This window comes from Pelecanus crispus, chromosome 8, assembly GCF_030463565.1.
Source record: "Pelecanus crispus isolate bPelCri1 chromosome 8, bPelCri1.pri, whole genome shotgun sequence".
Taxonomy (NCBI): domain Eukaryota; kingdom Metazoa; phylum Chordata; class Aves; order Pelecaniformes; family Pelecanidae; genus Pelecanus; species Pelecanus crispus.
The window spans coordinates 18,576,376-18,604,240 of record NC_134650.1 but is presented as its reverse complement, the minus strand read 5'-3'; the positions used below and the strand labels follow the sequence as shown (position 1 = coordinate 18,604,240).

Sequence of the window (27,865 nt, the reverse complement as noted above, 5' to 3'; positions counted from 1 at the left end):
ACTGCTCCGTATTTTACCAATATCAGCTCATCTAAACTGCCAGTACTGAGAAACATCATAATGAATGCAATGAAGACATACTCCAACTATCCCAATTTCCACCTATCTGAAGTAAGTATGCGTATTATCTATTGTCATCAGCAATGAAAACATTAACGATTTAATTTTTGTAAAACAATTTCAAGGTATATTCATAAATGGTTTCAAAACTCTCCAGTCTGGAAAGGAAGCAAGTGTGCATTGTGAGTCTTGATAATACAGAGCAAAGCTGGGATGTCAGGGTAGAGTTTGCATCTGAAGCATTTAATTTAACAGCAGGTAAGAAGCTCCTTATATGAAACTGTTGACACTGCTAATCAGCAGGCACATAACTGAAATTGTACATTTTTGAAATAAATGGCTTTTCCCATCAATATCCCAAGAGGACAGCTTTAGGCATAAATGTTGGATGGTATGTTTTTCACAACAAACTATAAAATACCAGATATTTGTAAAATTAAAATATAGAAACTTACCACATTTTTATGCATGACACTGAAAAATAATTTATGGTATTGCAGATTTCCTAGAATATTTGAACAATGAAGACTATTTCTTAGCATTACACCATTATGCATGGGAATAAAAATGACATAGGTAGTACTGTACTCTGTCAAGATTTCACAGGACTGATGAAAGCAGACAACACACACCTCTCATTGCCAAGCTGGCAGTGGACAAACCGTTGTAAACTACAAGAGGCAAACCATTTGATATTTATTTATATGTCACCTTGTTTCATAATGAAAATCTGTACCAGAAAACGTTACTGCTTAACACAAATGTATTGAACATACTTAACTACATAATGTTTACCTGCAATTCAAACAGTGATGTATCATTAAGTACATAGGAGTAGTGCTGAAAGAGAGAAATCTTGCATTTATTTTTTTGAACCAGATCCTAAAGTTAGGGTGTCTGTAATGAGTAATCCAAGACTAAGAAAGGATCTAGATCAAAATTCAGTCACAGCTACCAGAACTGCCTCCATCATCCCATCATTTATCTACTTACAGCAAATTCATTCTCAGGGTCAACAGATCCTTTTCTGACTGGTCTGGAATAGTGGAATCGGTGCACATTGTTGGACTTATAAAAACTGAAAGATTTTAAAAAGACTATTGTAAAATACAGAATTCAGAAATTTATGGATCTTGTTATCACAGTGAAATATTTCATTTTGAGTCATTTGAGTTTTTAATTAAAAGCAAATTTACTGCTCAGAAGAAAAGCACTTTACTGAAAACTCAGGTGACAACTACTTTATCAATAAATCAGGGTCAACACACAGTATTTTGCAAGTATTAAGCTTCAGCTTGTGACTGGGTGTAATTTCCAGGTATAAAAACTCCAGAACTTCCAGATTAATGTTAAAAACTACAGAAGAAGGTCTAGAAAAGATTTTTACTTTCCTGTATTCTTGCTGTGGCATGCACACTGCTTGCCTGCTTCAGTGGCATACGAAAGGAGTATATTTTGTTAAAAATGACTGAACAGAGTGGACAGATTCATGAAACACATGTATGTTTTCATCCATGGTGCATGCCAAATCAGTTTAATCACATCTAACAATTCTGCTTACAATGTGGAACAATAGTTATTCAATAAACTAAACATTTGAAGCCATTAATAAAAATTTCTTCTGATAGATAAGAAAATGTATATAAATATTTGTAGGGGGGAACATCAATGAAAAGAATCTATTGCAAAGTCATGTTATGGTATATTCTATTTAGCTAATGAATTGTTCTCAATCACTGTGAGCGTGTATTTCCACTAAATTCATAACCACATGGCTTCTAGTACTGGCTAATTTGAAAGAACCGAGATTGCACAGTTTTGGCTAAGTATTTCGCTGTCCACAGAAAAATCTCTCCTTTTGGTTTTTATTTTTTGTTTTAAAGATGAATTAAATTGAAAGCCATGTTAAGTAAAAGCTAATTTTGCAGAGAAAAAAAGATATCTCAGAAATATCTCATAGTAAAAACTAAGCCATGCTTTGGAAGCCTGGAGAAACTAATCAATGGAGACACCCCAAACAGTTGAGCTATGCAAACTTCTGGTATGTTAGTTCATAGGAACCTGTGATTTCTGATCCAAACTACTAGATTATCTTCATCAATAAAGAAAAGAAAGTGGAAAATACTGTCATACTGCATCAGATCACTTTATACAGTACCATCTGCAAGGACAGATATTTTGAAGCTCTCTGATAGAATGAACACATTGCCATCAACTAATGTAACTAACAATTAAATGCCCAATAAAGTACAACCATAAAAATAAATCTCTAAGACCAGATGAAATTAGAAGTTTGGTTGAATTCTGCAGCTGAGATAAACAATTACAAAATCTCCCATATGACAAGAGATTGTACTTTATGTGGAGCACTTTGCTAAATAAAACTGTTACAAACTCAAAATGTGGCTGGCACTACACTGAAATCTAGTCAAACAGGACCAGATTTATAAGCTCTCTTTCAGTGACTGATTTTAAAATGTATTCAAGCCGAAATTGGGACCACAGTTCATTTTTTGTTGGTGGTGGGTTTTTTTGTCTGTTTTTAATCTTGTAGTACCAGACCTGTGTTTGTATCTGCTTTATTTATTTTATTGTATGTGGGGACTTGATTCTTATTTTTCCACTCTGAATCAATTGCAATTTCAGTAAGGATTTTACAGAGAAGGCTGCAGACAAAGGTGACATCTGGTTTGAATCCAGCTGTGGAACAGTTAGAAATGAACTCATCTCAGCTGATAAAAAGAAGCCTCTAATCTTCAGTCTCTTTTTGGAAAGTCATAATAGAAGTGGTGTTAAAGGGTTTAGTCTGAGTTTTTGTTTGTTTAAGTGTGGAGGCATTGCAAAGCCTCTCTTGCATTAAAAATGCAAGTGCCTCAGTTTACCTGGAGAAATTTTAGCTTAAGATGCCTGTTTTAACCAGTTTCAGTTAGGGAGATACAGTCACACCTTGCGCTTTCACAAGGCACTGACAAGACTAGGGAGAAAATATGGCCTGCCTTAACTGATGGTGCTTGTACTTTTTTGCTGTCCTTAAGTTACAAGCTAACAAATACTATCTTGAAATTTTTCATTCAGGTGTTAGTGATAAGCAACAGCTTTTATTGACCATGTTTGCAACCATATAAATCATAGAATGGTTTGAGTTGGAAGGAACCTTTAAAGATCATCTAGTCCAACTCCCCTGCTGTGGGAAGGGACATCTTTCACTAGATCAGGTTGCTCAAAGCCCCATCCAGCCTAGCCTTGAACACTGCCAGGGATGGGGCATCCACAACTTCTCTGGGCAACTTGTTCCAACGTCTCAACACCCTCATAGTAACGAATTTCTTCCTTATATCCAATCTAAATCTTCCCTCTTTCAGTTTAAAACCGTTGCCCCTCATCCTGTCAGTACAGACCTTGGTAAAAAGTCTCTCTCCATCTTTCTTATAATCCCCTCTATATATTGATGGATTTGGAGCCGAAAATCTCACAAGCCTGAAGTCAGCCAATATTCCTACTGGATGCCAATATGTATGCAGTTTTGGCATTAGCTATTAGAATGAACCATCACTTTTTACACAGGTAGTCAGAACACTTAATTAGGAGCATGTAATAAGTTCAACCTATTCTACTTTGGGTTAGGAGTTTGGAAATGTTAACCAGTCTGTTCTCAAAATACTTTGGACATTTCTTTTCCCTTATTCCTTTACAAAATCTTGACCATAGTACCAATGGAAACCATTTTGCCACCATGTCTTTTGCACCTGGCAGCTTAAGTCATTCTGTTGTAGAAGAGCCTTCAACTCAACCATTCTCATACTGCCAGTCACCTCTAAGATCCCTGTCTCCACCACTTGTCTAAGAAGCTGTGTTGAAAACTCAGTAACTTGGACCCAAAGCACAGATTCCACCTCCCCACCCTGCAACAATATGCTATCCTTAAGTGGTAGATGGGTAGGTGTTATTTCAGGAAATTCCTAGGGAATACGTAGGTCAGTAAACTAAGACATTAAAAGCTCTAAGATTCACTGTCAAATAACTGAGTTCACAAAATAATGCTTGTCAGTTTAGGAATATGGCCTGACTTTCATTATATTATCTATTACAGAAATTCACTTACTTTATAATTTGATCAGGTACTGCCTTATTTTTGAATCTAGGTTGTTCCTCCAGGACTGGTTGCACTGTAAAACACTGGATATCTGAAATCGTGAAAGTTAAGGGCATGTTATTAATTATCAGTATGAAATATTGTAGGCTGTGGGGGAAATTAAAAAAAAAAAAAAAAGACAAAAAAAAAGACATTTCCTGATGAAAAATCTGCATGGTTCAGGGTTTCATTTGTGGAGTTTTCTTGGCCAAAAAAGGAAAAAATCTGCCAGTGGTAACCAGTGAATATATATTAATATTAATTTTGAACTGCATATTTTTATTATTTATTGATCTTAAATATCTGTAGCTGAATTTATCACACTGAATCATTCATTAAATTTTAAATCCCAGCTAACTTACAAAAACAACATCAACAACATGTTAACAGTTTCACTATTTAGATTTAGGCATGCATAATGTCATAATGTTTAGCATTTCATCTTTGAAATCTGTAATTGAGCAGCCCTTTTTACTGCAGATTTCCTTTTTCTATGGAAGTGTTAGTTTTTAATCTGAATACTGTATTTTTAAGTAAATATATCATATTCTTAACATGTTTCAGTATATTTGAAACTGATGACCTCTGGTTAGATTCAGTAGCTTTTTTTATGCATATATGCATAAGTAGTGCATATCTCCTGTTAGTTGCAAATAGACGAGCAAATTCTATTTTAAGAAAGGACTGAAGCATATAATCTCGAAAAGAAAAAAATAGTTAAGACAGAAGACAAACTTATGACAGCATGGCTCTCAAGCTTAATGTACTATTTTAGACAAGCCTGTAATACTCTCTGCTTCAGTCCCAACAGTGTGAAAATAAAGCAGTATGCTTTTTCTCCTCCAGCAGGTACCATCAGAAAAGACTCAAGAAAGCATGTAAGGTCTTAACAACATTACCTTGAAAATTAATAAAGGAAAATCAACATGTGAAAAAAATGCCTGACACAATGAGGTGACCTCATATCTGCTCAGCCAGTAATGATTTAAATCAGAACATGAAGAAAAAGATAATGTATGCAAGCAACTCTTAGAATACTTCTAAACAAGCATAATTTAGAGCATTCTAAACTGTGGTTAATGATGTTTATGAGTTAATTTTCCTAGGAAAATTTCTGAGAGTGACATAAGGCATATTTATGTTGCCAGGAAATACAGGTGACCCCCAAGCGCAGTGCCAGTCAGAACAATATTCAAGGAAGACATGAATTTAATCTCAAGACACAACAGCTAGGAACGTGAGGTAATAGACAATTTGCTGCTTTAAACTTGGCCAATTCAAGTGTTTATCACTGTTTTTGCCATTTGAAGAAAATAAAGGTAAACCATATATGAACTTGAATGAATTTTCTTCACTGAAATGGCTACCAAGCACTGGAACAGGGTGCCCAGGGAAGTGGTTGAGTTACCACCCCTGGAGGTATTTAAAAGACTTGTAGACATGCCACTTAGGTACACAGTTTAGTGCTGGACTAGGTTGATGGTTGGACTCAATCTGAAGGGTCTTTTCCAACCTAAATGATTCTATGATGACTGAAAAAGACAGACCCCTTAGAATTGCGAGGAAAAAAAGGAGCAAACATCTTAGGAACAAGCCATAAAAGACAGGCAGAACGTATAAGTAAAAGTGCAAACCAAGCTGCCACATTAATAAACTTTCATCCTTTTTAGGAAATTATTGTTCCACACAGATAACCTCTTGCTAAAAACAAGGTTTCCCCAACCCTGCCTTCATTCTGTAATCTCCCATGTGTTCAAGGATACATTGACCAGGAGAGTTTTTCACATCCTCTCCAGGTGCTGAGGTGGTGTTCATCTTCTCTGCGCTGGGAAACTGACTCATCAGCTGTGCCTGGAAATCCTCTCTCCTCTCATATTCCTTCCCACGATAGATGAATACTTTGTTCTGCAAGGAATAAATAGCTGATTTCTTGGGCTGTATGATGCTGAGGCAGAAATTATAGATGCATGCTTATCAGTACAAAGACAAAATGGGGTCTCCAAATTTTGGAAATAGTGTTACTGTTTTCTGAGTATTAATTAACTGTAAAGCAAGACACCATTCTCACCAGGTGCTAGAATGCAGCACTGACTCTCCAGACACCCCTCTTCATGCTGTTGGACAGAATGAAGATAAACTGGCATCACCACTGCCCTGGTTTCGGCTGGGATAGAGTTAATTTTCTTCCTAGTAGCAGACATAGTGCTGTGCTTTAAATTTAGTATGAGAATAATGCTGATAGCAATAACTAAAACATCAGTGTGTTAAGTACTGCTTATGCTAGTCAAGGACTTTTCAGCTTCCCATGCTCTGCCAGGTGCACAAGAAACTGGGAGGGGGCACAGCCAGAATAGTTGATCCAAACTGACCAAAGGGCTATTCCATACCATAAGATGTCATGCTCAGTATATAAACTGGGGGGAGCAGCAATCGCTGCTCAGGAACTGTCTGGGTATCGGTCAGCGGGTGGTGAGCAATTGCATTGCGCATCACTTGCTTTGTATATTGTTATTATCATTATTATATTGTTATTATTATCATTACTATTTTACTTTATTTCAGTTATTAAACTGTTCTTATCTCAACCCAGGAGTTTTTCTCACTCTTACTCCTCCGATTCTCTCCCCTATCCCATCGGGGTAGGGGGAGTGAGCGAGTGGCTGCGTGGTGCTTAGTTGCTGGCTGGGGCTAAATCATGACACCACTGAGAATGCTCCAGTGGAGCAGAATAAAATCAGAATGGGAGGTAAGAAAAGTACTGAAATTCCTTTTCTTCTTATCTGTCAAGTAAAAGGATTTGCTATCAAATACATTCTGGGTCCAGCTTTCACAGCTTTCTAATACCAATATAGAGGTTTCCTCTGCCTGCTCCTTCTCCTTGGTATTATGAAATGTCCTCATTTACAACAGCCTAAGCCCAAATGCGCTCACTTGTGGTTCAGTTTGCTTCATTTAACAGGGTGCATCTATAATAGCAAAAACAAAAGGTGCATGCTTCCTTTGGTGTAACATTAGCATATAGTTTCACTACTATTCCAATGTTTTCAAGTCAACTTTGGCCTTTAAAACTGGGAAAGAGAGGTCTTCCATTGCTTTTCAGGTGTGAGAAAAGCTACCATATTCATTGTAGTATGAAAGAAAAGATTTTTCTTCCCTACAAGAAAACATCAAATATTCAGGTTACTTTTATCCTCTGAAGACATGCACTACTGTGGTTAAAAGAAAGCAATGATCTTTTAAAAAACTAAAGTAAAAGCCAGTTGTGCATGACTTCCTAAGTTTGGCAGGTTTCTTGAAAAAACAGACCCTTTGGATTCCTGATTTCTCACATGGCAGTCAAAAATGGAGAAAAGAAAACAGAGAGTAGATTCAGTGTATAGAAGTCTGTTTAATGAAAACAGTTCAAACTTACCATAATTGTCCTAAGCTATCAACTAGCTGTTACCATTCAGGAAAAAACGGAGAGTGATACAAGACAGTTGGTATGAAAATGTCAGCCTAATGCATATTAGAGATCAAAAAAGCAATCTGAACTTCAGTCATTTTGAGGAAAACAGGAAAACAAAAGAAGAAACATCAGTATCACACTGAACAAATTCATAATGTATTGACATTTCAAATACTATGTACACTTCTTGTCCTACCATCTCATGAACTAGAAAATGGACGGCAAGGGAACTGGGATGTTAAAAGCTATGAAATGGTTGCTGTGGAAGCAATGTTTAAACAAACCAGGACTATAAGGAACAGTATGTAATGAACGGCATGAGGAAGGTGATTAAAGAACAACTGTCCTCTGTAAGAACTAGTGTGGAGAAATTATCAGATGACAACAAAAAGGCAAGAGTAAATCTCCAGCACACACACGGTTGTGTACTGTGAGGCCACAGTATGTTCTGGAGGGCATCAGTTCAGAAAGCAACTGGACAAATTCACCGCAGAACAATCCATGAAGGGCTAGAAAACAAAACTGTTACCTCCAACCCAGGAAGCTCTTTATCAGGTAAGTAGGAAATATTTACCAGCTCAGTATCACTACACACCTGCTCTATATTTACTCTTCTCTACCCTACCTATCTACTATTTTCCACTGTTAGAGACACAATATTTGGCTACAGAGTGCATTGGTCTGAAAAATGTGCTGTTTCTACATTCGTAATGTATTTCAGTTGTAGCTGAGAGGCAATATAAATCTGAAATGGTTGTCAATTAATGATAAGGTCCTCTAAAAATACCTACCTCATGTGAAACAGAATTTTGGATTTAATTTGAACACAAGTTTGTTAATGACATTCTACTAGTTATCAATAACCTATGTGGGGGCTCATCTAAGAAATATATACCATACAAGCTGCCCATACCATATTACATCATATTGCTGCATTTGGCTCTCATGTATCACCTTCACTACCTGATAGATCTTCCAGTTTCCACAATCAAACTAAGACAAAGAATCAACTTAAATGCATCTGAAAACATTTCATGCATGTTCTTAGAAGTAATGATTCAGATTTTGACTACAGTCCTGCATCCAAGCAAAACTAAATCCATGGCAAATATCCCCAGAGACTCACTTGCATAAGTAGAGTACACTCATATTTTTAGAAGCATGTGAAAATAGATGAAAAAAGTAAGAACAGAAACAAATTTACCCTTAGAAATGTGGGGAATCCTTGGCCGTAATACCCAACAGCAAAATAGTCTGGTTTAGGTCTCAGAATTTTCATGATGTTTTCATAGAACTTTGCTTGTTGAATCTGAAAGCAAAACCAACTGCAATGACTTCTGTTTGGGTTCTTTTTCCATTTATTTTTTAATCTCTACAGTAGCACTATGCTATGTACTACAGCTATCAGTGGGTATGCAACAGCTACCCATTATCAGCTGGTAAGCTATAGCAATAATCAGTTAGCATGCACATGACACTGCTGCGGTACATTAAATATTGTTTACATTTATATGCAAATATAATACACAGCTAAATGTGGTGGCTTCAACTTTAATCGTTTGACCTCAGAATCAGGCTTACCCTTAATTTACTGGCATGAAAAAAAGAAAGCAAACACCGAAGTCATACTTGGCACTTTACACTTTAAACATTTAACTGATAACATAACTGAAATAACAGATTTGGGAAAAACTCCCTGCCTCAAATATTTTCTGAGGTATGGATCAACTCAAACTTTTGCCCTAGCATCACGCTAAGAACACACGCCATGTAAAGCGCTTAGAAGAATGTCTTCCATAGAATACTAAGTGTCATTTAGCTTTACTATTTTTATTTCCTGTGTTATATCTATGAGACATGCAACACTGCAACTACAATGGAATTGGCAAAAATATTGTCTTTATCTTTTAGTTTATGATAAAAGCAGAATCAATTGGGAGGAAAAGAAGCTTTCTTTATACACACTTTTCAAGAACATCATGTTTTCATTCCCATCGTTTCTTTGTGGAAAATTCAGGGATATCTATTGAATGAACCCTAAAAATTTGTTAAAGATCATGCAAGTGTGGCATCTTGGGGGTAGAAAAAAAGAAGGTATGTGGGGGGAGGGGAGTCTTCTTCGATTAATTTAATTTTAATGAAAACAAACAATGGAACATTTAATCTTCCTTTAAAATCTTCCTTCTGGTCTTTGGGCCTAGTTCTAATTGCTTGTGATGTATTACTTCTCCCATCCCTGATTAGGACAGAATTCTTTAGGCTTGTCAAGATTCGAGTTCATAAAATTTAAAGAAATATTTCAGGGAAAAAAATGCATCCAGGTGCTTTTTCTACCCTAAAGCAGTACAAAGGCCTCAAAAACTTGTTATATTTCTTTTATACATGGCCTTTAAATTGCACTTAGAACATGTTTATTTCATCTACAGAAGTTTCAAAGTATCTCAATAAGCAGATGCCCATGGAACTCTAACAGTTATTTATGAATCTCTACCACTGGATTGTTACAATAAAACATAGCAACTCTTTGACAAATGAATTAAAAATCAATTGTAGACAACAAGCTCATAAGCAGTTCTATCATTTGATAGATCAAAAGTACAAATTTCTGTGACTGAAATAATTTGAAGACCTGTATATAATCTTACCAGGTTTTGACTTAGAAGTTCATAGTCAAAAACTTCCTTTTCATATTGCTCTGCAAGTTCTTTACATAAAGATATGGCTTCTTCCCACATCTGCAATGCAACCACATATTCAAAAAGTAAATCCAGTACCAACAAACAAGTTTTTAATGCTTCACTGTTTAACTACAGTTGTATTGATTATGCAATCTTGAAATTGCAGTCATTTATGAACTGCACATTTAGAATGGACGATTCAAGGCAATCATAAACTTTAGGAAAGCAGACTAATGTAAAAAATAGAAGTGTTTTATGGTTCACTACAGGAAGGGATAAGTAAACCTGTTTTATTCTTACAATAAGATAATAAAAAGACACCTAACCTTTCACATACATTAAAAAAGAAGAGTAAATCACTAAGGTGCAAAACATCCAGAATCTATATTCTGGAGCAGTGTATGAGGGGACTGACACCTGCCTCTCCTTAAAACAAACACACTTAATTTTACAAGAAATTCTGAAGTATACATAATCATAGGTAGCCTTGCACATGACAGCTCTCCTAGTCAGCTAAAAAAATCCAAGCCTTAAATTGCCACTTGCCCAGAGTAGCAGCTTCTTTCCACACAAATTAATAGCTACCTCTGAAAATTACTGTGAGGAATTACAGAGCTGCATTGGGAAGACTAGGATAGTTTTTCTCATCTGCTATAGGCACTTAATGTATACAGCACAGAACTGGTCCTCAAGCAGATAGAAACTCTCTTTCAAGGATATTTCTCAAATTCTGTCAGTCTTCTCATCTATTCAGAATAAAGGAGTTAAAAGGGGTTTTCTGAGAATAATTCTCTACTGATGTAAGGACACTGGTGGTCACACACATTATGACGATTTTTACATGGTGCCATGTGCTCCTAGGCTAGGCAGTTCTGAACCCGACAGCTCCATTCAGCTGCCTGCAAACCTCCTCTGATGTATCTGAGGAAAACCTGAATGCTAGCTAGATCAGAAATCATGAGGATTTGATTATTCTGATACAGTGGGTGGGGACTGCTACATTGTAGTTATTTCAGATGCCAACAAAAAAACCTGAGAAGTTATAAATAGCACTGCATTTTCCTGCACAGTGCTGAAGAACTGAAACCTTTCTACCTTCTGAATTATAGGAGGGACTTTTGTGGGGAAGTTATGCTTTTATTTTGCAAGAAGCAGCAATGAATTGCCTTCCCCCTTCACACCTTTGGCTACAGCTGAACAAGAAATAATGACTTAAAGGCCTCATTGGGTCATAAGATTCATTATCCAGCACTGAAGAATTTTCCCCTGCTTTCTAGTCCTTTGCTTTATTTCCAAAAACCTCAGCTCTACTGTCATTGTATTGACAGGCAATTTTATTAACAGATTTTTTTTAAAAAAAAGCTGAACTAAACCCAGGTACTGAACATCAAACTACTACATTTTAAGTTTGGGATGCAATTCTCAGACTTCTCTGAAACACATATGTCAATTTTGAACTGTCTGGTGTTTTGGGGGATAATGACCAAATGGTTTAGAAATGCAATCTGTGTAGTCCGCATTCTGTTCCTAGTAAAGGAAAGTACATTCAACATTTTTTATTATTTTGCTACTGCCTGACAGAGATGCTTGTTGTCTGTATAAACAGTAGCCCTCTTTCTTTGCGAATGTGGTTACTGAAAGAATATGTTCATATGGAGCAGATATACTCTGTGAATAAGCCTTCAGGACACAATTTTTATTTGACCCACATTTGAAAGAGGATTTCCTACACAAATGCTTTACACAGAGCATATTCATTAAATACTACTATACAAAGTAACACAGTAGAAAGAGACTTGGCAGGGGGAAGAACTCTACAGACCTACCTTTCCTTTGTCAAAGTATTCTATGATCTTCTCATACAGATTCTCTTTCAAGTGTCGATAGGTCTGTGAACACTGGAACTCTGTTGACATGACTTGGGGTGCACACTGTTCATCTGACCACTGAGAATAAAACCACATTAAAAAAAAAAAAAAGTTATTTTGGAGTTCAACATTTCACACACATGTCCCCTCTCCCCCAAGGTCTGGTCCCCTGGGCTCTTCAAAGTGGTTTCTTTCCCAGCCTTTTTTACCCTTCCACAAAGAAACTGGGAAAGGCACTCAGAATGGTTTTATTACCTTTTCAAACAAGTGCTGTATTTCATGTGATAACCAGGACTAGACATAACATTTTAAAAACCTGTGTTTGTTCCTGCTCCCCACCCCAAAATCCTGGATAAAAATCTATGTGAGAAAATCAGTTCATTTTATTTCAGTGGTGTCATCTTGACTCATTTGGGTTTGATTTTTTGGTATTAAAATATTTGCATATAGTATTATCTTTGTCTATACCAATACATACAACATACAAAAATATGAAGTATGATTAGAAAAGTCAAAATGAAGTTTAAGCAAAATAGCACTGTGAAAAGCCAAATTCATATGGTTCTGCACTAAAAGAAATTCCAGAAGAATTCTCAAATTTTTGCTGAAGAACATTTAAATTTTGAATTTTCCGTTGAAATGGAAATGCATGTTGCTGACCATTTCTATTGATAACATCAGCTACAATGACAATAAACATTAGTTGTAGCAAAAAATAATTACCAGCTACAAAAGAAAGCAACCATACTTTGGCAGAGTGATCCGTATTATTTAAAATGAAAAGTCAGATGTCCCCCTGTGATAGCTGGAAAAAATTGCATTTAATTTTCATCATTGCTACGTTTGGGATAGTAAGAAATTAGCAAAATGGAAACACATGGAAGTTAAATGGCTTCAGAATTTGCACACAATGTTCTCACTATAAAGTAAAACTATTTTTGCTACAATATTTCGTTTTACCAATATGTGGCTTTTAATCACCTATTGAAAATACAATTTCAACAACTAATGTTAATTTTGTATGACCTACTGCAGTACTTTTAACTAGAAACTTGAATACCCGTATGGAAAATAACTAATATGCAGTAAATCAGAGATTAAGACAATCACTTCTCAATTTATAAATTTGAAAATTGCAAAAACTTATTTATATGTTGAGTTTAGAAGATCTAACCTTCAAGAGCCACGTATGGAGTAGAAGGGTATATGCTGCTTCCGTGTAATTCTCACAATCTAAATGAAGATCTCGCAATTTATACAAATATCTGTTAGAGGAGAGAACAAGAATTAGACTAGATATTGACACGACCGGAACACTAAGTGTCAAAAAAGTTCTAGATAAACTCTGTAATGGAAACTTCACAGATGTCATGCAGTCACTACCTAAAGAGTCTTAAAGGACACTCTGAGAGGGGTTAAAGCTCTGTGCAGTTGTTCAGACTTTTCTGTTTTCTCTTTGTATGCTGAAACATTGTGTAGAAAAGGAGGAGAAAGAGCTAACCTCCTTCTGTGAATTGCTGTTAGCTCCACCCCTAAGAGGAAGAACTACTAGACTCAAGGTCTAAGTCAGACTCTGAGTCCATTATTTCTGGACTGTTACTAAAGATAGCTGCCTTTCTCTGTAGCGCTTTTCGATTGCATGTAAACACTTTCCATGTAAATAGATGCAAGCACAACAGATAACATAAAGGAGAAAACAGAAATGCCAGCCCAGAAGCCAAAGCAAGTCCCTGTACAACTTGGAAGGTGGTAGGTGCAAAAGAGTTGTTCTAAGTTACATGATGCCAGTGTTCTTTCTCCTTGATCCCTAGGGCAGCATTGCTGCTACTGGCACAACAATTGCCCGTCATATGACTTTAGCCACATCTTTTCCAGCAGCCAGAAAGCAGTGCATCCCATCCTCTTACACACAACAGGAGTTTTGGCACAGGAACTCTTGACACCTTGCTGTAGCAGTGCCAGGCATTACCACTGCCAGTTGTCAACTCAACTGAAAATGTGTCCCCCTCAGCAATGCCCACAGGGGGAGCGTTGTTTCTCCCTGGCCACTCCAGCTCATCGCTCTAGGTTTAGCTCTGAATCACCTTCAGTGCTCATTTCAGCTGAGATTCTGGGCTGCGTACTGCAGCGGCTGAGGTGCAGGTCATTATGCAGACTTTGCAGAATGAGAGGAGAGGCAGGAAATAGCGAGCTTTTGAACAGCAAGATTTGCTGCAGCTCATATGCAAAACTGTTGGAGACCGTAAGAGGCTGTGTCACATCTGAGAATTTGCCAGTATAGCTATAGCTCTTACAGAAAAATGCTTTACTAGTAATTCTGCATTGCATGTAGCATTACATATTTGAAGAGACTTGGCAGGCTGCACAATTCTACAGAACTTCAATGGTTTTTCTGACTTTCTAAATGTATGATACACCCTCCATCAAAACTCAAATCTAGCTGCATTTTCTTTATTTAAAACAATAGACACTGAATATTGAGTGATTTGATCAATGAAAAGATGATTCTTGGGGAAAAAACATGCTGATGATGAATACATATGATAGATTCCAAACCGCTGAAGGCTAAGCAAACAACGGAGTAAGAATATAAATGAGGCCAGGGCTACAACAGAGTCATTGTGGATGGTAAACTAACATTAAGTAACAGAAATCCAAGTACAATAATAAAACCAGAATTCGTAAGAGAATATTATTGCCCTGTCCAAAATAGATCCAACAGAACAACCGCCATACCTGATATACATCTCTTCACGGTTAATGTCCTTGTAGAAATTCTAGGGACACAAACATTTAAAAGTTATCTCCTAATGTCTTTTATTAAAATACAAGATAAAAATACATATGCTGAGGTTTTGCTTTTCTTGCTGGTTGAACAACGCAAGAAATATATTATCTACAGACTATCTTAAGTTTAAACCTGGCACTACTGCTTCAATTAATATTTTAATTAGCTATTAGTATGTGTTATTATTATACATACATGTGTATACCTCTCCTAGTTCACTAATGAAATCATTAGTGAAAGTTTTTCTGTTGGAGAAAAGGAAAATATGGTTATCCAAATGCACTAACATAATAAACTACATGCTCTGGTTACACTTAATGGCACGAAAAGAAGCCGGTATTTACTGAAGTTGATATGTAACACCGTTGATATGTAACAGTGTTGTGCAATACCTGTAAAGGGGCTAATTCCAGGACTAAAGTCCATTTTCGTCACCGTAACACTTTTGCAGGTATATGAGTTGCTAAGGCTGTGCAAAATGTATGACAAGCATTGCCTCCTGAGGAGTTGCAGAAATTTATACCACGTTGCGCAGTGATTACCAAGGAACAGAGAGTATGTGAGTGCAATGCGTATTAACCATGTTCTCTTTCCAACCTTCAAAGCTGAACAAAGGTTCCTCTTCAGCTTAGAGGAAGTTCCTGGTGGAGGAATCTCTATATGCAATATCCCCATTACAAAATAGGAATAGAAAAAATGACAGGCTGGCCTAGAACCAGATCAGAGACTCAAATCTTCTCGGCACCTTACTGCAAGTGTTTTCTTCCCCAGATTTAAAAACCATAATTTTTGAGTTGCTAAAGCAGCAAGTGGGTTAGTTCCTCATGCAAAACTTGATTCTCGGAAAAGCCCACTGTTACGTTATGCCTATCAAAAAGTAAAGGTGTAGGAACAGTAGACTTCCTTATTTATCAACAGAATCAAAGTGCATAAAACATACAAGCAAAATCAAAGAACTGAGTGGTCATTACTTTCAGGTTTGTGCATATATCCATGCAAACAGATATAAAAATCTCTTGCCCCAGAGTTCAAATCACTACTAAGCATTGTCAGCCACTCCTATCCCCAGGAAGATGTACCTTCATCTTTAGTAAATGGATTCTAAAGCTCTTCCCTATTCTCACACAAGAATTACAAGAGAGAACATACCAATAAGTTCACAGTGCAGCTCATGCGATTATCCTTGCTTTCATCATTCATCACAGTTCGGTAATCCAGCAGCTTCTCCAAGAGGCCTTTAACTAGGCTGACAAAACTTTCCACCAAGTTAAAAATGCCGGGATACTGACACGCACACTCTGTAAGACTGCAAACACACAAAAAAAGGCTTTACAATACTGTGAAAATTAGTGGCAACTGGAGCAACTGCTACATGTACTGAAGCCCTGCTTCCTGGGAAGTGGTAGGACATCGCCTGTTGATGGGAAGTAGAGAATAAATCTTTTGTTTTCCTTTGCTCCCATGTGTGGCTTTTGCTTTATTAAACTGCCTTTATCTTGACCCACAAGTTCTTTTCCATCTTATTTCTTCACCTGCCGTCCTATTGAGGAGGGGGAGTGATAAAGTGGCTTGGTGGGCACCTGGCGTCCAGCCACAGTCGACCCTAAATATACAAAGTAATTACATGTATATTTGGTATATTCTGTTAATAACATAAAAATTGCCATGTATTCTCACAGGAAAATAGTAAAAGCAAACAAGGAATTGCAAAATTATCCCTGAAGCTATGCTGTGTGCTTAAGCTGAGCAGTTTCAGTGATAAATTATTATTAATTTCTGACCTCTTAGTGTTTCATTAACAGGACTCAATTTATAGGCAAATACATTTAATAATTTATTATTAATCTTTAAGTACGTTATTATTTGTAAAAATTTCATTATAAAGTATTAAGTTTTAATTAATTGCAAAAATAATTTTTTACTCCTCAGAATTATTTAGACTTTCTTCAGAAAAATACGTATTCATATTAAGTTCAACTGCAAAGAAATCCTCAAAGCTTTGGCCTACAATGGGACCTCAGTAAAGTACCCAGTCTCAAAGTTCTAAGTCCAGCAAAGTAAAAACAGCACCTAGTGTTTATTCCTTTGATTGTACAGATCCAACGTCGAACTATTTTGCTGAGACAGAGGGAGTGTATACATGCACGTCTGAAAATACATTTATATTGTACCTGATGCGACAGACAGAGGCTAACAGATAAAACCAGAATACTTTAATCACGGTTGTCTGACTAGTCTGAAACAATAACTGAAATATTTAAATAAATTACTGGAACACAGCTTATGACATTAAACATATTGCAAATGGAATGTTAAATACTGAAGTCTGAAGAGTTGACAACTGACAGAATAAGCTGGAGCACGTTAAATGATATTTGTGGAAAAGAAAGTAAGAAGGTCTCAGAACCATATAAAAGACTGGAATACTATACAGGAAAAATGGGGTTATTTTACACATGTATGTATCAGAAGTGGGATAAGATGCTAACAAAGGAATGTACAGTCACCATTTCAGTGACTATTATGAATTTTTGCCATAGGTTCACTTGGAGTGACAGCAAACAAGGCAGACCTATGAACTTTACTTGACTGTGAAATGAACATGAGTCACCAAGACATCACGCTTTCTTCCAATACAAGTACAAAAACATTGACATAAACCACAAGCTATTGCTAGATCTCACCCAGGATATAGTACTTAACTCCAGTCACTAAAGAAAGATGAACTGGAATACACATAGAGGAGAACTACAAAGTGAACAGGACAGAAGAATACCTGTCTCATGAGGGAAGATTTAAAAAGTTGTCTTGCTCAGCTTTATACAATAATCCCAATAAAAAGTACCCATAAAACTTCAGATTTCCCCTCCCCTCTCCCCCCCCCTCCCCCCAGGAGGGAGCAAGAAACCTTTGAATTTTTAAACAGAGCTTGAAAAAAATAGAAGTTTTAAAATAAAAAATATTTTCAATAAAGCTAGAGAAAACAACTGCATAACATGGGCCACTGCAATGATGGGGAACTGGAAAGCTTCAAATGCTCTTTTCTGCTGTGCCTATATTAGTAACTAAAACATGCCAGAATTAATTTGCTGAGCCTGAGGAAAAGTGGCATAGCACAACTTGTAGTTGTATAGCTAGATTCTTCTCCATTTCCCAAAACAGGGCAGCCTTGTCTATTCTGCCTATTGAGAACAGCCTCCCATCTGTTCCATATTATCCCAACTCTTCCTTGGTGTTGTCTGGGACAACATTCATTAGCACAGGTCATAACATTGCCATGGTGCATGCTATGTTTAGGACTATGGACAACTGCAAGGCAGTGATGAAACTTCTGCTGATCCTATTTAGTTCGTTGGGCATGGGGAAGTCCCCGGCAACCAACCAGTGTGGGTAAGTGTTGGTTACAGAAGTGAGCATCAACACACAAGACAGTCATTGACTACTGCTAAATACCTGCATTCAGGTGGCAACTGGAACTGTGCAGGAATGCAGACAGTTACAGGAAATTAGTTGATGAAAATATGACCAAATGAATAAATCTGGAGCCTAATTTAACTGGGTCTCTATCCAGCTGGAACAGGGACTTGGGGATAGAGGCTTGAAGTCCCTGCTTTGAAAGGTGTGAAGGTAGGAAGATTTAAAACAAAACAAAACATACAAACAAAAACAACAGAGAGAAGGTCCTACCACCAGCCTCTGCTTCAACTGTCCCTCTACAGGCATCATTAAACAACTTTCAAGGATGGAACAAAAAATATTATCTGGACATAATATGAAGTGACATCTTTAGAAATGTGGAAACCTTTAACTTGAAGTAGAACATGGGAGAGTATCAAGGGGAAAAAACCAGATACATCAAAGAAAGAAGGGTACCTTGGAAAGGCAGGAAGATCAAACGCTATGTAGTATGTTTGATAAGAGTATTTAACTGCACTACTGGAAGATGGGGTTTAACTGGATAGGTACCAGTTCTCTAGAAAAGTACTTGAACTTAAGAGTAAACTGCAAACAAGACAAGCAAACAATGTTACACACCTCAGAAAAAGTAAACTTCAGAGTCTCACACACAGGATCTGAAGGAAACTTTTCTCTTTGCATTGATCAGTTTGAATACTCTCTCCAGCTTTAAGACAATGTAGTATTTCAAAATAGATGTAGACATTGTAGGAATGTCTAGAAAACATTGCGTATGATAAATTGAAATTTTGGGGTTGTTTACCCTAAAGAGAAGACCAAAGGAAACTTGACAGCAACTTTCAAATTTGTTAAAAGCTGCTGCAAAGAGAAACAGAATAAATTATTCTTTTTGTCCCTTGTGGGTAACACAAGAAATAATTGGCTTAAACTGAGGCAAGGAAGACTTAGTATGGATATTTGGAAAAAAACTTACTAGCAGCAAGGGAAGTTTAGCACTGCAATAAACGTCCACTGTGTCAGCTGAATCCCCAGTACTGGAGATGATGAATTGTAGTGACAGTTCAGGCAGGCATTGCAGCTGAGGTTTTGCAGCAGTGTGATTAAGAAAACTATGTACTTGCAGGCCTGTTTTCAGTCACACCAAGAGCTAGTCTGAACACCTCTGCATCACCTCTTAGCTGTTCTAAGACTTGAAGCCAAACAGTAAACATTCAAAATTGAAAAATTACTTTATTGCTCTTAGTTTACATAGTCATTGCACGTTAGGAACTGAAAGAGACATTTTAAAAACTTAGTCTGTCATTGCCAGTGTATCAGTTTCAAAGAACAGTTTTATACTGCTTAAAAAGTGTCAGTACTTTTACTTTTTTCAAGTCTGCCTCTCTATATTTTATCTGCCTCCTCATAGGACAGAAATTAAACTAACCTAGAAAACATTTAAATTATGTTTGATTTAAGTGATGTTTCTTTTAAATTATACTATTTAATTAGAATATAATAACATTATTTACATAAGATGATATTTACACATTATTATTTAATTATATAATTCAGTATTTTTTACGAAATTATGTTTTCACTGAAAATAGACCTTTTTCCATTGTGGTACACGCAAAAATTTCATGCTTCATCTGGTGAGAAATGTGGCTTTGCAAAGATTGCTACCCCTACACAAAAATACAATATCTACAAGGTAGCAGGCTTTGACAAAGTAAAAACATACACACTCAATGTCACAAAGCGTATATCGATTTTGTCATGTAGCTACAGTGCTACAGCATTTTTATGCTTAATAACTCCTAGGTTGTCAATGCCTGAGAAAGTGTATGATGAGTGATGTACTTTCTCACTGTTCCAGTCTAAGGCACAAAGCTAGGAACAAATTCTGAGACATAGGCACAAGGATTCCACCACTGCCCAACACATCACACACAGAACCTGCCACAAGTGAAGACACAGCTATTAAGTCTGAGAATAAAATTGAGTGAGGGCAGCCAAGAAGAGAAGGAGATGCTCTATCAGGCTTTGGGATTGTTAGAAATACAGCAATAGAAATATTTTATTAAACTGTAGCACTTTGCAATATTCTCATTCCAGCATAGTCATTTTATGTAAGTTCAGAGAATAATCTTTTGGAGTCCAATCTAGACACTGAGAAAAGCCAATAAGACATTTTAAAATACCTTCCTCTTATTCAAAAGGTTATAAGGAAAAATGGGGAAAGACTAAAAAGTGGGGTGAATATTTTATTATCTTGGCTTGAAAGTTGGATAGAGAAATGCAGGTTAAGTACAATTTCTTCTTGATTTAGCTGGAGCACAACATACTGAAAAGCAACCACGAAAATAGTTTCAATGAACAAAACTACTATTCAAACTAGGTTTATTGAAACAGTTTGCTATTTCCAGTCCCTTCATAAAAAAAAGCTGCTAAGATTCCATTTTATTAAGTGAGGTCACCAACCTGAGAAGTAGGAACAAGAAGATAAAAACACATCCTGAAGTCATTTATTCTCATGCACTACTTACATGGTCTCAAACAACTGCATGTAGTGTTCATCCCCACGTCCTCCTTCCACTTCATGGTCCAACTTCAAAATTATTTCATTTTCAAACTAATAAAGAAAGAAAAACCCAAATACTGAGCAGATATCCAGAGGTCAAACACATTTCAATATGGCATCAAAAGAATATCTTTGTATAGTTATATCACATATTCCCTACGGTTAAATGCTTGAATATATTCCAGTTGAATAATGCACATCTGACTATCTCCAGATACCTGTTTCTTAGTACAAACTGATAAAATAACCTGAGGGAACAGCCTTACAGTGTCTGTATTACAGGTTTTCATAGAACATCTCTGATGTGAAATGCAGGATTTCAGAGTAAGTAGAATCACTTTCACCCAGACAAAATACAAACAATCCTACAGTATGCAATACCTTCTTTAATTGCTATTTGTTAGGTCTATCTAGACCCTAATTAGGAAAGTGACATATAAACAAAGACAGCAAACAAGCTATTTTTGTAGTTAAGCACAATTCTTTCCCCCCTAGTGCATCATTTTTTTAATTGTACTTTACAGTTATGACACTGCTTCATTTGGAGCCATCAGCAGCCTTATTTCTCTACTTGTAAGGTCAAAAAGTACCTTTTCCCCCACTCTGAATTAAAAAAGAATCTATGCAGCCTGTGTGCATACAAAGAGAGAAAACCCTGTTAATATTTCTCCACTGGTCACACCTTGTTAGCTATCACTAATAAGCCAACTCTTAAAACTCCAAGGCTTCTAGGTTTCCCTTTATCCCAAAGTTAGCTTACAGAGAAGCACTACATCCCAGTCTGCACAGTCGCCCTTGAAATGTCAACCTAACTACTGGACTCAGTCATTCCTATAATAAATTTTTTGAAGCTGGGTATCTGAAGATGTTATCTATAGTATTTACTTGTCATTCCTGTTACACCCTGTAACAATCTCTCATATTTTCTTCGGGTATTTTTACATAATTAAGCAAGGGAACAATATCTCACAATACTCAGAAAAAGACAAAACCTATTTTCAAAGTTTGTCACACAGGTAAAGAAAAAGTTATCTGAGAAAATAATGCTAACCTGCAAAATTGTTACAAATATGCATGCAAATTGTCAATGACAATAGCTTGAACACCTTTAAAGTGTAATAAACTCTGGCAACATCTCTGGAGAATTTCTAGGTAATATACCATTAATATACCATAGTAATATATACCATTACCTCTTAAATAAATTGAAGTACATGTTGGATTATATTTTAACCCAGAGCTTTGCAGGATTGTGCCTTAATTACACCAAGTCTCTTTAAAATGTTATTGTGTTACTGCAATATAAATATACAATTGTAATTTGTCGTTTCAAAGCCTTTGCAATACATTATACACAGGGAACTGCTTTACCATTTTGAAAGGGTTAATCCAATCTAACATGTTTAGATCAGAATTTGTAATTAGTTTGCAATGCCTTTAGCATATATTATGCAGACTGCATTCAGGTCTGAGAAATTAAAACCGTGGAAACTATAATACATGTATAAGGTTTGTTTGGGGTTTTTCCCCTACCCTTTCTAAGCACCTTTAAGTATTAAGATTTGCATGTTCAAAAGCTGTCCTCAAATAGTTGGTATTTATGTATCATACTCATGACAGAAATACAGAAGATGACAGGGTTTTTTGTGTTATTTTCTAAATAAAAAATAAAAAAAAAAGTGGAACATTAAAAAAAAAAAAAAAGAAGAAAAAGTAACTTAAGCCAGTTGGAGATCTACTGGGAGAGGGTTCCAAGGAAAATACACCCTCATTAATATTGTCCAGTGTAGACCCAGACATTTTGAACCAAATTACTGGGTCTACTAGCCTGTTGCTGTCCTTCAGACATGATCTGAAACAATTAAAAAAAATAAAGTGTTTTAAAATAACCTGATATATCCATCTTGGAAAACAGGAAACTAATTAAAATTAATGTAATATAAAAATATCACATGGCAGAAAATATTTTAATTCAATAAGCTTAGCAGAAATTAATATTAAAATGCTGCAGGTTTTAAGATTTAAAAAAAAAAAAAAAATCACTAAAAGGCAGCCAGTCCACTAGTATAATTTTTCCTAAGCTTCAAATACTATATTGTGAAGAAGCAGGTATCTTTTTGCACCTGCAGCTTGGAAACTCAGCACAAATATCAGTACAACACCAATGGAAATCCCCTTCAAGGCAGAGTCATTCTTTTATTACCCAGTCTCTAGCTCTAACTGTAATGGGAATACTTTTTATACTCTCTGATTACCTAGGTCAGTTTGACCTTGTTCTGTGCTCAGCCTTTAAAGAATAAATTCATTGCTTCTAAGCCTGAAAATTTTCTTTGATTCTTCATTCTTTGACATCTCTTTTTGGCTTGTTATATGAAAATCTGAGAATTTATAAAAGCATTCCAAGATTCATCAGCTTGATTTATAGTCTAGGCTTTTAGCACTGCTGAAAGCCTGGACATACACACTTTCACTAAGCTTCCATTTCATTTGGGTATGCCCCCTGAAAGGAAGCGCGATACATGAATCTTGAAGTCTTAGTGCAGCTAATAGTCATTCTTTGGTATCATCCAATTAATTGTATCATGTTCAGATAACATCATATGAGAGAACAACTTTATATAGATTTGTAAAGAATCTGCATAGTTAGAGAATTACAAGTTTTTAATGTCAACACTTTTTTAAACTTTTCTAACGTGCCCGTCAATGTCCTCTTTATGCAGTCACAACATCTCAATCCCCTCACCCCAAGATTTCTACTAAAATCTTTGAGTATCATATGAATGTATTACTCAGGTGTGGCAAAATTTATATTCATTTTTTGTTTCTAATATTTCATGTAAGTACTGAATGTTTCACATTGTTACATACAGTGTGGTGAGGTAGCAGAAAGGAAAGGCTGCTTGTTTATGTTTGTTCTATTGCCCGATGAGTCAACTAGAGAGACACTAAAAACCATAGATTGCTCATGCTCTGAGAGTAAGCGCACACGCTAGTGAGAGAAGCATGCAGAAGAGTGCAGATAAGAAGACATTTGAGAAAAGCAGGAAGCAAGTCTAAAAGAGACTTTTCCAGGTGCTAAAGAAAAAATTGTGTCCTAGTAAGATCTAGCTTCAGACAAAAAAACCTTGGCACAGTGTTTTCAAGAAGAGGTGGGAAAGATCTACCACAAGGTTCTAGACAAGCCATTAACCCATCAAGAGGCACAGAGAAAGCATTAGCAAACTAGGAGATCTACATTGAAATAAAGCTCTGTTGCTTTACATAGATATAATTACTAAAAGCACTGCAAAAATGACAGAGATTCACCACTGAACTAACACAGCAAATTTTCAAGTTTTTCTTTCGCACAAAATTTCACACAACTTTCAGTATATGAATAGTTCTGTTTTCTCCCTGGAGTGTTTCTGTGTAATTGAGAGCTTTGGCAAACTGGGATCCAGATCATCCCGTCAGAGAACGGGAAGCCTTTCATGGTAGAAAGAATTACTACAGTATTTTACATGTGGTACTATCAGATAACTGCAGTGCGAGATATTTTTCCTTACTTAAATATATCCTCACCAAAAAGTTCAGCCCTGAGCTGAAGAAGCCAAGCCCAAGGCTACATATAACAAAATAGTTCTTCCCCTTAGGAACACCAAGCATGCAGATCATGCATATCTGCAGACTTATGTTTTGGAAGGGACAATTCCTTCAGCTGTAGAGAACATGACATTCTAACTGAAAACATGTTACTACATGTACTTCCTTCAAGTAGGTCATGATTAAAACTCTCCAGCCAGAAAAATTACTCAGTGTTTTTCAAGAACAAAGACCAAGCATCCCCATTTTTCTCCAGAATATTTGATATCCTTTATTTTTGTCCTGAGATTCAGCTAAACAGGACCAGCAAATGTCAAAGATAAGAGTTATTCCAGATTATAAACCAATCAAATTATTTTGCCCCTAAAATCAAGTGCAATTATATTAAAACAGCTTCTTAATGAAACAGATTTATAAGCTACATAATATGCCAAAATCTCTATTTAAACATTGTTAGATCTACCCCTGAGAGCAACAAAAAAACCCCACCACCAAAAAAACCAATCCGCACTGTATTCAAATTTAGAGGTTTAAGTTAACTGACAGATGTTACATGCTCACTACCCATTCACTGTAGAATTTCTCAGGTTTCACCTTCTCACAGCAATGAGTACCATTCCATACTGAGACAGAAGAACTAGCAGGATTACTCAGCCAGTATTCATCAAAGACAGCAGGAAGCCATGCATCCAACCCCAGATCTACTGGGTTACCCTGAGATTGCAAAATGCTCTTTAGACAGAAGAGTGAAGTGGGCTGTTGCTTCTTTCAAGAAGCTTTGAAACACTGTCTTGGGTGGCTTAACTTACACTCATCACACAAAAAGCAAAAAAATAGGTGCTGAAAATTAGCCAATACAGATGTACTCCTCTCTAGAAGGGGCAGGGAGGAAGAAACAATTTCAACCACTTCATATTTCTCAGACCAAGTCAAACCAGCAAAACCACAGCTGTAAATGCATGAAACCAAAACTGTTCATATGATTATAATGCAGCAGACAGATATGCTTCAAATAGAAATATTTAAACACTTCACAGTGGGTTGATGTGATACCCAAGAACTTGTATCCAAGTTGTGTACACACTATACAATGGCACAGACAGGCAACTTCTCCAGCTCAGCACCAGGTATAGTATATTTTAAGATGACTGAGTAGGAAAGTAGTGTTCACAAAACCATGAATAGTACTGTTGTAAATGGACATAGAATGGTTAAAATACTCTGCTGTCTGGATGAAGGAGAAAATATGTTGCTATTTATTATCAGTGAGATGTCTACATATAAAAGGTCATTGCTGAATGTGAATTTGCAAACCTGTATAGTATGCAAATGGGAAACATCAATAACAGTATAGGACTAACTGCAGCAGAACTGAGCAGCACGCAGCCATCCAGTATTTCAGCAGAAGCTGGCAGTAAATGTTTCATCTCTGTGGCGTACGAATAGGCTCTACACTGCTCCTCAAAATACTTAATGACTTCAGATCTCTGAGTCTGCATTTAAGAGACGCTTCCCACAATGTTCCAGAGAAAACTATACATTGTTCAGGAGAAACAGCAGTCCCATTTTCTGATTTGAGTAGAAGGAAAGGACTACTACATTAGTACTATTTCTTAACTATTTTTTAATAGAGGTGTCAAATAAGAGGGAACCTTATTTTTTCATTAAAGACCACAAAGAATTTTGGTTTGTTAGGAATACCAATACTCTGTGATCCAGAACAATTCTTATCCTATCCAGGCATTTTCTAGAGCTGAAGTCTGTGGACTTACTGCAGCGAGACAGAAATCTGTGAATATAGTGCAAGTCAAGCACCAGTTAAAAATCATCCACCTCTTAAATCCTTCCTAGTACTTATTCAGCAGGTAAAGAATTGATTACTTCTCTAAGAGGCAATAATTTCACAGATGCTGGATCTGAACAAAAAACCTCTTCCTAAGCATCTTTCCTGCAGTTTCTCAAAAAGCTGCAAACTCCCCCCCCCCCCAGCTGCTTGAACCAAAATAAATAAAAATCTGGCAGAAATATAGAAAAAAATTTAATGTGTCTGTGCCAAGCCCTGGGAAGGGTATTTCTCCTCTAACTTGAACTGAGTGTGCCTAATTGTCATTGGCACCAATTTGGCTTTAAAACCATCTGCTTATCTATCTAATAGATCCAAGAAATCTCCACATCTGTGAACAGACTTCAATACCAAACCACAAAACATCTCCATTTTTTACACATGGATGTGTCTGAAGCACCAAGCCATACAAACTCGGTTTCTGCTAATGGGATGATCTCACATCCTTCTGAAATCCTTATGCATAATAAAATTTCAAGAACTGAGAGTAAGAAATATGGGTATTTATCACACATGCCAGAGGAGATTGCTGAGAACACCTATATTCACTCAGTAACATTTAGCTCAATGGCTCAAAAAGATACGAGACTCCAATAGGTTCATGAAGAATAAACATCTATCCTCTAACTCTATCAATAACTATGTAAGGCCAAGAACACACCAGAAACGTAGAAAACGTTTTAGTAATGTCAGTTCTTCACAGTGGTTATTTTTCTCACAATAAATATTTAGAAAAGTTACGAGTTTCTGGAGAAATCTGATAATATATAATTAACTATTCACTACTACTTCTGTCAAATATTCTGTACTAAAAATTGGAAGTTTTGGCTTATCAATATCTATGTCACAAGGAAGGGGTATAATGAAAAAATTAGATTAAAAAGGTCTGACCTTAGAGGTCATTTAATTCTACCTCCTACTTACTTCAATGTCATGACTTATTGCTCAGAACCTTTTTCAGTAAAATTTTGAAAATTTTGATAAAGATCCTGCAACCTCTCTGGACCCCTATTCCAGCATCTTACTGCTGTCGTTGTGACAAAAGTTTTACTTAACTCCAACTAAATGACTCTGGAGAGCCTACACTCGCACAAGAGCTATTCCTTTTGTTCTTAATATGTTGGATTTTACTTTCTGTAAGCAGAAAAACCCATGCAACACATATTTACCAGAAAGAAACTGACCATATGACATTTTAATGAATTTTCACACAGTGTATTTTTAATTACCTTTTTGAATTCTCCTGTCCTTTGATATTCACACACCATCATGTCAAAGAAAATGGGGATTGTGGCTTTTCGTAGTTCAACTTCTGGAATAAGAGTCATTTCCAAGATAGGTCCAACCATCCCCGGAATAAAACAAATTTTATTCTGGCCTGAAACAGAAATGCAAATTAGGTATTTGAGAGGAGAGGAAAAAAAAAATTAGGAAAACATTTAGGACATACAATCATTTAAAGCAGTGTTTTAAACCATCTATCTTG

The 27,865-nt window shown here is 36.3% G+C and overlaps 1 protein-coding gene across 1 annotated transcript in view; it reads right to left on the bottom strand.

Moving 5' to 3' along the window:
* The window catches only part of DOCK2 (dedicator of cytokinesis 2), a 205,208-nt gene that overhangs the window by 17,712 nt on the left and 159,631 nt on the right, over positions 1-27,865 (bottom strand). Inside the window, exons 33-43 of the mRNA XM_075715815.1 lie at positions 27,609-27,757; positions 20,920-21,005; positions 16,124-16,280; positions 14,923-14,963; positions 13,361-13,451; positions 12,145-12,264; positions 10,286-10,375; positions 8,845-8,949; positions 5,956-6,097; positions 4,163-4,244; positions 1,054-1,138 (exon numbers count right to left, since the gene is read on the bottom strand). Of these exons, the coding sequence (XP_075571930.1) occupies positions 1,054-1,138; positions 4,163-4,244; positions 5,956-6,097; positions 8,845-8,949; positions 10,286-10,375; positions 12,145-12,264; positions 13,361-13,451; positions 14,923-14,963; positions 16,124-16,280; positions 20,920-21,005; positions 27,609-27,757 (1,148 nt within the window). The remainder of the gene's footprint in view (positions 1-1,053; positions 1,139-4,162; positions 4,245-5,955; positions 6,098-8,844; positions 8,950-10,285; positions 10,376-12,144; positions 12,265-13,360; positions 13,452-14,922; positions 14,964-16,123; positions 16,281-20,919; positions 21,006-27,608; positions 27,758-27,865) is intronic.